This window comes from Halichondria panicea, chromosome 5 (genome assembly GCF_963675165.1).
Source record: "Halichondria panicea chromosome 5, odHalPani1.1, whole genome shotgun sequence".
NCBI lineage: Eukaryota > Metazoa > Porifera > Demospongiae > Suberitida > Halichondriidae > Halichondria > Halichondria panicea.
In genome coordinates this window covers 3,119,147-3,134,012 of record NC_087381.1, presented here as the reverse complement: position 1 = coordinate 3,134,012, position 14,866 = coordinate 3,119,147, and the positions used below count along the sequence as shown (strand labels likewise).

At 40.1% G+C, this 14,866-nt stretch overlaps 1 protein-coding gene across 1 annotated transcript; it reads left to right on the top strand.

The window, feature by feature from the left end:
- Positions 1–48: 48 nt before the first annotated feature.
- On the top strand, positions 49–12,288 carry LOC135335814 (uncharacterized). The gene is made up of 4 exons (XM_064531380.1): positions 49–1,508; positions 6,815–11,133; positions 11,948–12,004; positions 12,128–12,288. The coding sequence occupies exons 1-2, from the start codon at positions 224–226 to the stop codon at positions 8,551–8,553; spliced, it is 3,024 nt and encodes a 1,007-aa protein (XP_064387450.1). The 5' UTR covers positions 49–223; the 3' UTR covers positions 8,554–11,133; positions 11,948–12,004; positions 12,128–12,288.
- The last annotated feature ends 2,578 nt before the right edge of the window (positions 12,289–14,866 follow it).

Here is a 14,866-nt window from a genome sequence, read left to right as displayed (position 1 = left end):
TCTACCGCAATGTGTTGGGGAGTTTCCCAGGGGGATCACCGTATGCAGGGTCCAGTATACACAGTATAGTATAGTACAGGGTAATACCTTATAGCTTATACGCTGTGCAAGCCAATAAGAAATAGCTTTCGAGAGACTTTAATTAATAGTGGGTAGACTGTACCTACCGTAACCTTAACCAGAACTAGCGTGCAAAAAGATTCTATTGCTGTTTGCTCTGAAGATGTCCTTCGATGAACTAAAGGAAAAAGGAAACAATTGCATCAAACTGAAAAACTATACACAAGCAATCGATTTCTACACAACAGCGTTGGGAGCCGACCCATCAAGTCATGCTGTGTACAGTAACCGAAGTCTGGCCTACAGTGGCGTAGGCAACTTCGAGAGAGCATTGCAAGATGCCACAAAATGTCTAAATCTAGTACCGACATTTGCGAGGGGTTATCTCCGTAAGGCAGTTGCACTCACTGGACTTGCAAAATACGACGATGCCATGGTTGCTGCTCAGGAAGGCTACAAGCTACGTGGTAGCGATGCAATATCGCGTGATTGTGTGGCACAATGGGTGAAAGTGAACCAAATAATTCATGAGTCTCTGGTTGAACAGAAGTTTCCTGGAGCACTTCAGCTCGTGCCAAGTGGATGTTTAGTCCTCTCAGAGATATATCTTGATGCTTTTCTTGATATACTTATCTACCGATCTAATTTAAACAAAGAAATAGAGCCAGTTATCAAAAACCTTTACCGAATCACCACTGAGCTTGATCGCATCTTGCACCTTTTTGGACACTCCGCATGTCCTTATCAGCAATCGTGGGTTGAATGCCTTAACGAGGCTGCTAAGATAAATCCATCAACAGCACGAGTACCCGTGAAAACTGTCACTTCCCTCTTATCAAATTCAGATGAGTTTGCTACATGGTTGCATACATCAGTGGATCCTATCCTTTACCCGATTATTTGCCCCATCATTAGCCTTGTTCTGGTAGCTGTTACCGTGCGCAGCATCACACTCAATACCATCAATCTCGACTCGCATGTAAACCAAGTGGCGTGTCAAGCATGCCTTCCATTTTTTGAGAAGTCACTTCTGGCGTCTGAAAAATATGCAGAGCAACTTCTGGGTATTTACAAGGAGTTTCTTGAAGCATGGGCTATGATTCCTGTTGCATTCACAAAAAAAGAGGTTTCGTTTCTTGAGCATTCTATCAAAAAAGTGGAAGAATACGTAAAACGCTGCCCTAAACGACTTGAGTCATACAAGGAACTCGTCATGGTGTCGATTGCTCTAGCTCAAATACGGCTTGGAAAGGAGCCTGGATTTGACCCTGTGTCATATGCTCCTGAGCATGGAAAGGCAGTAAGCAGAATGGTAGGAACATCACCTGACGAAGTTGCAGAATTCGTTAAAGAGAGGCTTGAGTACCTGGAAGCTACAGTGCGCTCTCCACTGGGCAGCCCACTTCCCTTCGTTGGTCAAGATGCTCAGGATGTTCTGTTTTGCATTGGTAAGTGTATAGAGAGACAGCAAAACAGTATTATGTATCAAAGGTTATATTCTTGGTTGTATTAAGCAGGGGTGGATCCAGGGGGTGGTTTTTAGGCCCCCCCTTTTGAAAAAACTACGTATGTAGTCTGAGGTTATGCAACAATTTTGCCACCAACCTTTAATACTTATGCACTTGTCAAAGTAATGCCCCACCTCCCCCCTACCAGGGATAAGTGAGGATTAGTTGGGGATTAGACTTGAATTTGCTCCCCTACCTAGGGGACTTAGACAGATCACTTAGAAATCACCTGATGCATGCATTGGGTCAAAGGTCAATTAAAGATCACATGATATCTGCCCACACTCTTCCTTCCAACACATATACAGTGACAGCAAAATTTAATCCTGAAGCAATCTCTGCCTTGACTCTTCACTAGCTCTATAGGAGTAAGCTTATAGCTGTCAATGTAAGAAAATATTTATATAGTGATTCTGTACTTGTTATCTTCTCGCTACAGTGAAACCATGAAGAAATAGCTATAGTGTGATACAGGTCTAATCCCCACATAACCCCCATGTTGCACCAGGGGATTAGACCAAATAAACATGCCCAAAGGTAGGGGTATTAGATCTTGTGATTGGTCTAATCCCCACCTATCCCCGGTAGGGGGGGGGGTGGGGCATTATATTGACAAGTGCATTATGCATCTGTAGACTCACTGACTTAAGAGATGCTAGACAACAGCCAGGTCTAGCTACTAAGAGTAAAGGCTAGCTGGACCTAGCTAGCTAGCTAGACTATATTTTATAAAGCATACTAATTTAAGCCTTGCGCAATGTTTGCAACTGCAACATAGAATTCTGGAGCACAGTTCTCAGACTTTTTCAGCCAGTTGCGAGGAAGCAGCCGCAGCCTCACCCCCTCTCATTCTCAGTGCAGTCTGGGTAGGCATTGTGATTCTTTCATTAATTTTAATGTACATGTAACATCTACGGTACATACAATCCTTTTGTTGATTAGAACGAGTTTTTTGTATTAACTTTTTCGTATTCAGTATTCACTGAAATTTCGAAGGTCAAATTGTGAGCAAAGTGTAAAAAGCTAAAAAAGCTCCTCCCGTACCCACCCCCTGGGTAGCTCCGCCACCCTCGTACAGGGCTTTTCCTCTTCTACTAGCCCCCCCCTTTCATTTTCCGGGATCCACCCCTGTTAGTGCCCCTTTCCTAAACCTTAATTACTACCGTATATATATAGCGGATATATTTCGAGGGTGTAAATTTTCGTGGAATCAATTTTCGTGGATTACCGTATTACTAGAATGTTTTGCGAGCATCAAACATTTGCGGACTTTGTGATTGTCGATCAATTCGCAACAATAAAATCCACAAAACCTAATGTAAATAGACAATTCTAGCTAGCAGCTTCCCTTCTGGCCACAGTAATATCATAATACATTTATAAAAGTGTTTTCGTTAATGATATTCGTAATCAATTAATGACATCCGTTAATCCGGAAATTTCATGTCCTTGCCAGAACGCAATAGCTAGATCGCAAAGGGTCAAATTTTCTGCTCATTCGCAAAGGGTTTTCACCCGTAAAATACTCTAGTAATACGGTATCGGTTTTGGTGCATGCATTATTAATGTTCGTAGGTATAAATGTTCACGCTACATGCTTAATCATGCAATGAATAACACAAAAATTTATACTCTCTGGTATAATTATCGTATGCTATTGTTCATCAGATCATTCCTACACGTCTCTCATAAATAATTTTTGTATAGTTGCCAGTATATGGCATGCAACTCGATATCATCGAATGCAAATTATATGCATAGGTGTCTATTTTTATAGCAACATCGCCTACGCGATTGATCTTTGACCCTCGATCAGAGAGCCAAAATGTTGTACAGAGCTAACTAGCTAGAGAGACAGAACATTGTACAGAGACAAATTAATGTAAAGCAAATGATACTATTATACAATTGTTCATGTTGTTCGATTTTGAATTCTGGATGCCACCGCACACATAGATAGCTAGTAGAATTATAAAAAACATTTTAGCCAACACTTCCCACAAACCACACATGCATGCATGCATGCTGATCTCATAATTGCACACACATGCGGTCAGTGCCACAGATCACAGACCAGGCATAAGTTCATGCACTCTTAAATTCAACACAGTGATGGCGTTTGGTAAACAGTATAATACGAACAGAGGCTTCTGATATGAAAATAACTAGAGTAAAATACCAAAGATTGGCAACCACGTATATAAGCAATCACTGCTATCAGCGTTCGTAAGGGCAATTATATACTAACGTCATATTTCAGAACAGTTGAAACCTGGATGAATGGGAGTAATACACTGCATGTATTCAATTTCTTAAGTCCTTTGACATTTGCAGTTCTCAGATACTGGAAAGAACATGCCTTCCTCCTGCTTTTCCATGTACCCAGGTTTCATGTTCAGACAGGTTCACTTCATTCACTCCAGGGGCGTAGGAAGCACAGGTGCTGGAGTACCTTACCTAGTTACTTGAATAACAATAGTTTGTTTTTTTTACGGCAAAAATTTTCAAAGTTAAAAGTTAAAAGTATTGTTAGATGAGAATGAGCAGATTTGATTCTTGGGCTACTAGGTCCATTGGCAGCACGTTTAATTTAATGGGGTGGCCTTGAGACGATCTTGCATGCACCCATAATGCACGTAATTGAGGAACGTAGTAGGGAGAAAGAGAGCCTGCATCTTAATAACAATAGTATAGCTTCCCCCCAGCACCCCTTTACAAATACATCTTCCTACACCTCCGCTCTTATGTTCATTGTAAAAAGCACAGAATTTGGTAGTGGCGTTCATCAGATATTTCCGTTTTCCGTTTCTTGCTTTTCCATGCACCCCATTTTGCTGGTACATGTAGTCAAGTTGTGAATGATATTCATATCGTTTGTCAATAAATTTTCACTCTCTGTGAATATACAAATGTTCGCGCTTTTACTCTCATTCATAGAAATAGCAGAAGTTAATACCTGAAAAAATATACCATGCCATCAGGTATACCCACTCACTGGGCAACAAGCTAGTTTAGTCCCCTATTATGCTAGTTCCTAGAAGTCTCCCTATTATATTCATATGCTTAGCTAGCATAATCAATCCCTATTCCCAACCTTACGCAGGTGTGAAGGGTTGGGCTCCGGCCCAACTAGTGTATGTACTGGCCCTATAATTGCTAGACACTGCAGCACCACGAGGAAAATCATCAAAAATCGGAGCCATGCCCATATTTTGGCTAATTTTTCAGCAGTAATAAATATGAGCTTGACGTTTATTTCGCAGTAGCATTATTATTAATACTATAACTAGGGCCGCACCAAATTGGTTTTTATGCCCCAAGAATAGGCCAGCTAGGGTTGTAGGTAAAAAAAAAATCGTAAAACTGCAAATAGAGTAGGGGTTGGTAGATTATGCTGGTATAATTTTAAGCATGATAGGAACTTTTTTTAGTGAGAATTATGCTGGCATTACCTTTATAACATAAATGAGAATAATAGGCAGGTTTTGAAAGTATACAGGTCAATACGAGCCAACATTTAGGCCTGACGGAAGTACTGTATGCATAGTGGTTAACTATCTCGATCCTTGGCATTCTATAATAGCTGTGAGTCCAAGGTCTCTATGGGCCCCGAGGGCCCGAGGCTGTAGCGCCCCCGAGCGCAGCGAGGGCGCTACTAAGTGCCTGAGGGTCTCATAATCCCATAATGATCATGACCATTGGACGAGGCCTATAACTGATTTGAATAGTGCTAAGCAAGCTAAAACATTAACACAAAGAAGACTCTGCAACCAAGCTAGAGTTTCTACAAGCCTCAAGGAACGTTAAAGCTTCGCTCTGGCTAAGTCTACATAAAAAACTCACATTGAAGGCCATTTCCGTCTCTTGAGAATCATGCATAGCAAAAACTGCTAATAGAAAGTTGCTATTCTACTTAGTAATTAGCTCTGCACTAGAGCACTAGCTATTGGTAGCTGCAAGAGTGAGATAAAAGCTGCAAAGCTGCACTGCAGAACACAATTAAAAAATTAATTTTTTAAAGATGCGCTGCATCGATCATGGTTACTATGACATAAATTTCCATAAGCAAGTACATATAATGAACGAAGACCTCTACTGAGGTCTCTAAGTGAAATAAGGGACCTCTCAGTAACCAATCAGATTGCACCATTTGTGACAAGCATTTTCTAAAGAGTCATATGGCCATTATTATTATATTGTTTATATATTGTTTGATGTTACTTCAGTGTGCCACGACATGGTGGGAATAATAGGCGATTTGAAAAGAATAATCGGCTGTTAACTTGAACATAATAAACAGGGTGTCATACAGGATTTTGAAGTAGAGGGGGGGAAACGAGAAAAGTAACCAGCTATGGACACTCAGTCATACAACTAGTACTTGAAAGGGGGGGGGGGAATTGGAGCTAGGATCCCCCCTTTCCCCCCCTGTATGACACTCTGATAAAAGAATAGCAATATCTTGAGCTTAACTCTACCAGGAGCCCATAAATAAGAGAAGGAGCGGCTAACTTCAACGTATACTCGGGGATCACGTCTCATAATTGCCGGTGAAACCGCACTTCCTTGTTTGGAAGCGACTAAGTGCTTGCAAACCGCAGCCCTGTATTGTGTATAACACGTGTAGGGATTCAACCACTTAAGTGACTCTGCATATATGGAAATGCGGTCATAACCACTTACGAAACGTGATCCCCGTAGTCAGCCGCTCCTTCTCTTATTTATGGGCTCCTGACTCTACCAACCCCTAAACAGAGTCACAAACACCACAAAACGAGTCACTTAGCAAATCATCACTAAGAAACTATAATGTTATATAGTGCTAGATCTCGTGGCCAATCTCACCTCTGATGGTGAGAATCCACTTAGAGCAAATCGAGTTGCTTTTCTTTAAACTTTTTTAAGAATACATAATTGTGTTTGCCCATACTGGAGCACAATACTCCAGGTGAGGCCATGCAGGTAAATTGTTTTCTTTACTTCACTTGCAATTAATTTTTGGTATAATTATAGCTATAGGTTTGAAAAAGAGTCTGTCACGTATATAGTTGTATAATTATAGTTGTCCTTCTACAAACGCTGGTAGCAGTGATTGATGATAATACTTGGTTGCTGATCTTAGATATTATACTCTATATATATTCTCATCAATAAACAGCGGTATAACACACGCTCGCCCCACAATGTTGTACATTCTCCTAGTTTATATCCCATGCACATGAATTATTTACCAACTTCAATTACAGATAGACTGCTGAAACTTGGTATGCGTGAAATGGCAGTAGAAGCATTCCAGCTAGCTGAGTCAGCCTATCTACGGCTTTTCCAAGAGCAAATCAACAGCAGCAGCTTTAGCTTCGATGAAGCTGGGATGATGTTTCACACAGCTCAAAGTATCCTTCTTATGAATGTGAAAGCATTCATTGGTACAGAAGATAGCCTAGTTGCTGATGTATTGGTCAGGTGGAAATGCATTTACTCAGAATTTCGTACTATGCTGATTCGATTTGGAATAGGAAGCAAGTATCTCGAAACCTTCCAAGCCATTGAACGAATGGATCTCTCTGAGCAGCAACTTGGAAATGATGCCATAGTAGCAATTGCCGAGGAACACAAGAAGGAGATGAACCGAGTTGTTTTGGAAATGGGCCAGCAAGTTATTCTCTGCCTGCTGCGGCAAAACTATGTGCAACTTCAATCGGTATTGGAACCTGATCAGCTTGTTCTTGAATATCTTCTAGATATGAGAGAAGGTGAATCCAGTGACCCACAGGCCCATGAAGGCTTCTTAGTACTACATCAACCTGAAGAAGATCCAATAGTCCGACCTGTCGACCCTCAGATTATTTTTCCACTGTGCAAGAAATGGTCTGAAATGCTCTCCAATGTCAAAGACGAACAGGCTAGTAAGACAGTTGCTTGTGATCTTAGCAAGCTGTTGCTTCCTCCTGACGTGTGCAAGATAATTAGCAAATCAGAAACAAAGCGGCTATTCATTTGTCCAGATGGTGCACTGTGTGTTTTGCCACTTGAGTTCTTGCCACTTGAAGATGGGCAACTGCTTTCCGAGAAATGCAACACCGTCTACCTCTCTTCGGCAAGAGAACTTCTTCGAGAGATGTTTATAGCGGCTATTCCTAGAGGTCAGAATATCTTGGGCCCTAGTTCTAAAGAATCAGAGATAAAACAATGTATTATTTTTGCGAACCCAAATTTCAATCTGGAAAAGCCATTATCGGAAAATGATTCTGTGTTTTGGGGGATAGCTTCTAGTCTTACTTCGTTTTTCTCATCACCTTTACCTGAAAAACCAATGGTCCCAATGCTGCCTGGTAGCCAGCAAGAAGCTGATGAAATCTGTGCAGTCCTCTCTGGTGCTGGTGCTCCACTTGTGGTTTGTACTCACTTCTTAGATGATGCCACCTTGAGCTCAGTCTTAGGTGTCAAATCTCCTTTCATTCTTCACTTTTCAACACATGGTTTCTCCTTTCCCAAGCCCAGAGGCGTTCGCAGTTCTTTTTTAGATGACATAGAAACTGGTCTTCGCCTGGCTGGTGCAAATACATATCAGGCTGGAAATCTATCACGAATTCATCCATTTGCTGGTACAGGAACATTGACATCTCTTGCAGCTTGTGGAATGGAACTGAGTGGCACACGTCTTGTGTACCTTTCGACTTGTGTGTCCTCTCATGGTTTCTATTCTTATGGAGAAGCAATCAATAGTATAGCTCAAGCGTTTCGTTCTGCTGGTGCTCAAACCGTGATTGCTACCCTCTGGCCTTTAGCTGATGACAGCGCTGCTAGATTTTCATTTCATTTTTACCAGGAAGTTTGCAAACCTGGTGTCCCACCCTCTCACGCTCTTGCACATGCGAAAAGGATGATGAAAATGGAGTCATCGTATGACCATTGGTTTTTCTGGGGAACATTCGTATGCATTGGCCTGGACATGCCACTCTTTCCTACTGCACATAATAGCTAGTATTTAGTCTGATATTCTAAGTTGACAGTTTAGTTTCATTATTGTAACAGAGTTAACTGTGAGCTGTTTGTGTTAGTATCATAGATAGAAGATGTCATGTATATATACATGGGATTTGACGATTAATTGTGCAGTGATTGTTTGTTTTTTGTTGATGTGATGTTATGTAACAGTTCTTGATGTTTAATTATAAAACTTTTTCTTTCTGTATGTTCTAGCTGTAGAACTAATAATAGATACTTTCTTGGTTTATTTTTCCTTGGCTATGTATAATTATATTCAATTCCACATTATAATTTAATAATTTATGTATAGTATGACATTTCTACTAACAGAATTTCTGTCTCTTTTTCTACGTTATTATATGAGGCTGAACAGTGATAAATGATATGAACAGTGATAAATTGAAGTGAGTTCAAAACCGTTAGGAAGAATGAAAGCACCGTGGGTGCTGATGCCTCGGTGTAGGCACCAAACCTTTATTAATTAGGCTACCAACATAGAACTTATAGTTTCCCATCCTGAGCGTGCATGCTTTTTCAACTTCCCACTTTCCATTATTGACCTTTGTACCCTTTATTCATTATGATATCAACAAGGCCCTGTGCATGGCAAGAAAGATGTCAGGCAAAATTGGGTTGTTTCATGTAACCATAGATTGAAGAGAGGGATTGGCAACAGAGGCAGTTCACGTGATGCTTTTACATATTGAATGCACAGATGGACCTGAAACCATCCGTGTTTCGCCTCTAAAACTGTTGCGAAAATTAACGTGGGAACTTATTGTATCAAATGCATGTTTCCAATGACCCCTCCAACACTTTAAACATAATTATACCCCCTGATGGTGAGTATTATTTGGAAATGAAGAACGCATAATCATGATTGTCGTGAAGTAGCTAGAGGTACACAGAGCACGTTTTCATGCTTGTGTTCCTATAGCACCTATATAGCTAAGGTAATTGTTGCATTTTGAGTGGGCAGATCAAGGAAACACTGTGCCAATATCTGCCATATGGCACAGGTCAGACGGTGAACTGTGCCAATATCTGGATACTGGCATAGTGTGGCTTAAGTTACCTAAAGCCCACCCAGTAACCTGAAACGGTTCCTTTTATAGTATAACACCGTTGCAGTTACTTGTGGTTTGCATTAAGTATTCATGACTTCCGGTGAATTATACTTTAAAATCATTTTTGAATCATAACAATTGGTTTTCAATAACAAGAACCATCAAGCACACATAACATAATAACAATCACTGTTTTTGGACAAATTTGTACATTGAAAGTGCAGTTTTCACCTGAGTTGTCAAAAGAAATTTTATTCGGATTTCCAGAGCTAGTGAGTCTGCTAGTCTCTTCTTTTGCAATGACATTGAAGTCCTGTTTAGAAGAACAAGCAATGATATCAGACACTGACTGTTTTTGTTCCATGGAAGTATGTTCATACACTCGTAGACCTTCTGTACTGCGATGACCAGTGTACGTTCAGCTTACTAACTTCTCTGGAACATTTGCAGCGAACAATCTTGTGGCACTAGTAGCGAATCCAAATCTAGAGCCATCGCTCACATAGTCATAGCTCACTAGCCACTAGTAGCTGAACTGGTTGCAAGATAAATCTAGTTTCTTAACTAGTGTTACAAGCTTTTACAGACCATATATATATGGATTTAGATCATGTTTGCCATAAATACTGCAATTTGATTGGCTAAAGAAAGTGTTCTATCCAACTTAGAAAATCATGTACTTATTTATAAAATCATGTACTTCACTTAGAAAATCATATAGCAAAGATTAGATAAGAACATTCAAATCTGATTGGCTAAATACTCACGGTTGCTATGATCTAAAATCTTAGACACTGTTTAGGAAGTTTCCACATAATTTAGAAGTCCTCAGGGCTAGTAGAACCCTCACTGCGTTCGGGATACTACAACCAGCCCTTTGGGCTTCTAAATTATGTAGAAACTTCCTAAACAGTGTCTAACTATTATACAGGATGCAACAAATCAGTTGTTATACACCCAGCACTCGTGCGCACATGGGATATATTGGCTCAGTAGTGACGTAGGCCCGAGGGCCGCACTCGTGCATGTGTCACAACTATAACGTAGTGTGCTGTGTCCTTAATGGCCACAAAAATGAGGTGAAGTTGATGTTTAGCAGCAGAACTGCTCATAAACCTGTAACCAATCCTAGCCATTAACGAACGGAATATTTGGCACAGGCGGCATGTCTAGTGGCGTTAAATACAGAAGGTTAGCCGAGGTCAAAGTGCACTAATTGACTTAATAATGCCATACCATGCAGAGGAACGAAGAAAGGAGCTCTTATATAGAGGCTACCACTGGCACTATCCTGGAAGGGCGGCTGATTCATGAGACTATTATGATGATAATTTATATTGTATTCCTGCAACGTTTTGCAAGCTTTTGTATACATGCTATAGTTATAGTACAAGCAATGAGCATTGACTGTTTTGCTGTGAGCATTGACTGTGAAACTATACTATACTCTTTACAGGACCATGATGCATTCAAAGAAGAATTCTCTACCGCCTCTAGCTTGCCAATGGGTATGTCATGGAAATAATTATGTCTATTTTGTATTTACAACGAGGCCTTATCCGGATTAGAATTCGTGTTCTTGCATAATCTCATTGAACACACTCTTACAAAACTGGTTAACTAAGTTGAGCCGTAGTTCAAAAAGTCGAACCACATCGAACATGTGCAGCATTCTCACAAAACTGCATGTTTGCTTAACATGAACTTTTTCGAACTATATACTAGCGTAGTTTTACATGCATGTGTTTGATGTGGTTCGACTTATAATTATTCGAGTTCTTCAAAGTTCACCACTGTGCATGTAGTTTCACATGTGTTCCACGAGGTTCGACTCTTTCGAACTTCTACAGCAGTGTTTGACATGTGATTCAAATCGGGGTTCTAATTCGGATTAGCCAACCCTATTTCTGGAGGTGGGGTGGCTTGGATATAGTGCATGGTTCATAAAAAATTAATCCAGGAGTTTATTAGGTATCCAACAATGGCAGTTGTAGTAGAAACCACGTTACGGTTTTTAGGGGAGTGCGTATAGGTGTGGTGGTTAATTAGTAAAGAAGATATCATGCAGCACACACACACACACGCATGCATGGTCATGCTGTGGTTTGTACCTCCAACCCACAATTCATGGTTAACAGTTACACAACTACATGATTGTGTTAGTGACGAATTCAGTCCTATAGACATAGAATGGAATGTGCGTGGGAGTTGGACACTACTCCTTTTAATAAACTCCAGACAGTACCTAACATCCTAAGTATAATAACTGACTGAAACTGCATATCCGTCCGCTTGATGTACTTTTTATTTGCTCCGTATCAGGAAAACAACCAGCACCATCAGAAGGATCCAGAGCCAATAAAGAGCCCAAAGCATCAAGTGAGTTTGACGTACACATTTCTACTTAACACTTTGTATTAGGTTATTTAGCTTTTTGCTACACTTTGTGCTACACTTTGCAATTGCTGACTTAAAATAATTATAACAACGTTCCGTATGCAGATTATGAACCAGGTGCAGCGCTTCAAGAGCTAATGAGTAGACACAGTGTGGAACAAATACAAATAAACTGTGAAATTCCGGCAGCTCATTTTTCTCTCTTGTCTGGCCATTTTGACAATGTGGAGTTGCTTCTTGATATGATGGGACTGAATAATGCTGATCAGGGTTTCATCTAGGATTTTAAGTTTGGGGGGGAAAACCGCACGCGCCAGTGCAAAAAATTGAAGGCCACGCCAACTTTTGGTTACCACACCCCCTATATTGTTTGTTGTTGGTGCCTATTAGCAATTGACTCCTGGCAATGTGCATTCCCGGCCTTTTCCCCTCTTTCTCCCTCTTCTTTCTCCTATTTTCCCCTCTCTTTTGGGGGGGGAAGCTGAGCATTTTGGGGGGGAAGCTTCCCCCCCGCCCCCCCCCCCCCTACTAGATGAAACCCTGCTGATAAAACAAACGTGAGAAACGATGCAAAAAACGATACTCAGGCAGGCATGATGAGGTGTTTTCAATCCTGGAGAGAAATACAATGCGACATAATAATTATATAAACCTTTTAGAGATGTTACTGAAACTGGGAAAAGGAGAGATTGCTGTTAATGTTTTAGGAGTGATTCTAGCGGTGAGTATACGTATATATAATTTGTGTTTTGGTTGTAAGTGCATGCATACAGACTATACTGCATGTTAAAATGCTAAAGCAATTTTGAAATAATGGCAAGTGTGTTGTGTAGAAGAGATTGCTGCTAACGTTTTGCGAGTGATTCTAGCGGTTAGTATACATAAAATTATACATAATTATTATAAAGTAATGTGTGTTCGGTTGTAAGTGCATATATAATAGTTACACGTATAATGCAAATTAAGCATAAATAATCTCTGTACAGGAGGCGCGAGAGGTGTAACTGTATTAAACTACGGCTGATAACAGTGTTATATATATATACTTTAGCTCGTACTTTAATATAGTACTAGCTTGTGCAATTATTTTTATTAGACTACGGCTGATCAACAGTGTCTTTAGCTCATACTTTAATAGTAGTTGTACAATTCTTGCATGTGTTTTTAGGTTTTAGATGACTGCCATGTAGACTAGAATTCTTTATTTCCTGTTCTGTGCTGTAGTATAAAACACGTTAATGAATGACTATAACTTATGCTGGGTTAATTGCTTCCTTGACTTTTATGATTGTTAATTACCTTATGCCGCCCCTCTGGCTCCATGCGCTCCGTGCGTTGTTGCCCCTATAGGGTTAGCTGCAAGGACGAAAAATATTTAGATCATAATTGTGCACCTATATAGATCTATAATATATATATAGCTCTATGCATGTTCGCAGCAAAAACAAGCTGGCTCTTGGTTGATACTCGACTTGCATTTTAAGTATTCTCGTCGACTGATAGACTTATAAGAAGTCTATTCGCTGTTCGCAGACTAGAGGGGGGGTACTACAGTGGAATCTTCGAATAACGGACAGGTTGGTGCAGGAGGTTTTGTCCGCTTTTCGGAGGTGTCATTTATTGGGGGGTGGGGGTTATACCGTATAATTATATATATATGAGGTTACGTTACCCCAAATGTGTTTAATGATACAATAATTAATGACTTCCAACGCAAAATAATTATGATGAACAATTATGATGAACTGAATCATGTAGCCATGGTCTTTAACAGATTAACTAGATACATATATAGTTCTATATACATGTACCACAAATTAACATTAGTGTAAATATTGGAAAATACAAGTGGACTGTCGTCACATGACGGTGAGTGAGACGATGAACTACAGCAGACATATAATAGTGGTCCTTCGGGGTCACATCCTAGCCCAAGATGACCACTGTATATAGGCAAGCTATTATTTGCTGACCAATGAAACTGGATGTGCGATGCTCGAACAAAGAGAGAATCTCTGAAGTTGAATTAAACTATTAACTTCTAGTTGACATGCAGAAATCTGTGTGAGACTGGCAAAGGAGGTCGTCGTCTTGGCTCACATTGCTGCCACTCAAAGAGAACGAATTTACTCTGCACAAGCAAGCATTCCAATTAAGACGCACTAGCTGGTGCTGTGCCTTCGATGGTAGGTGCAGGGGGGTCCAGCCATAAACCACTGTCAGTGGTAGGCTGGACCCCCTGAACCCACCACCAAATGCACATGTATTCACTGTGGAGCACGTTCTATCCTGATCAATGATTTAACAGCATATACAGTGCCTTTAGTCTATAGAGTAAATAACGCAATTTGGTACGTGTTAGTACATAAATGTAAATATTTTGAGATTGGAACATTTCTAGAAAATATGATGATACCATTGTGTTGGTGAACAAATTATCTAAAACATATTCAAAAATATTTCCATGGCAACCAAAGGTGGTGGGTATGTGGTGGTTTATAAAACACCAACATTTTTCTATAGTGGACAATCGCTTAGCTATGAATTGTTTTCGGCTAAGGTATGGAACTTTGGCACAACATTCCTGAATAGTTTAGCTAACATATGCATGGTTACGTATAGCTTACATAAGTACACGTACTGATTAATACTCAATTATGGGATATTTTAGGTGCCTTTTCGCTTAGCGATAGAACTCAAGCAAATTTGTCGGCTAAGGGTCTAATTGTTGTTGCACATTAATTGTTAATAAATTTTCTATCTTTTGATACAAAAAAGTTGTCCAGAAATACTTTAGTTCATGTTACACATATATTTTACGATCACCCCCATTTTTACCTAAAA

Excerpts from the sequence above, each read along its gene's own strand:
- LOC135335814 (XM_064531380.1), top strand. The coding sequence starts at position 224 with ATGTCCTTCGATGAACTAAAGGAAAAAGGAAACAATTGCATCAAACTG. Across the intron at positions 1,509-6,814 it reads GGATGTTCTGTTTTGCATTG|ATAGACTGCTGAAACTTGGT; the intron begins GTAAGTGTATAG and ends CTTCAATTACAG.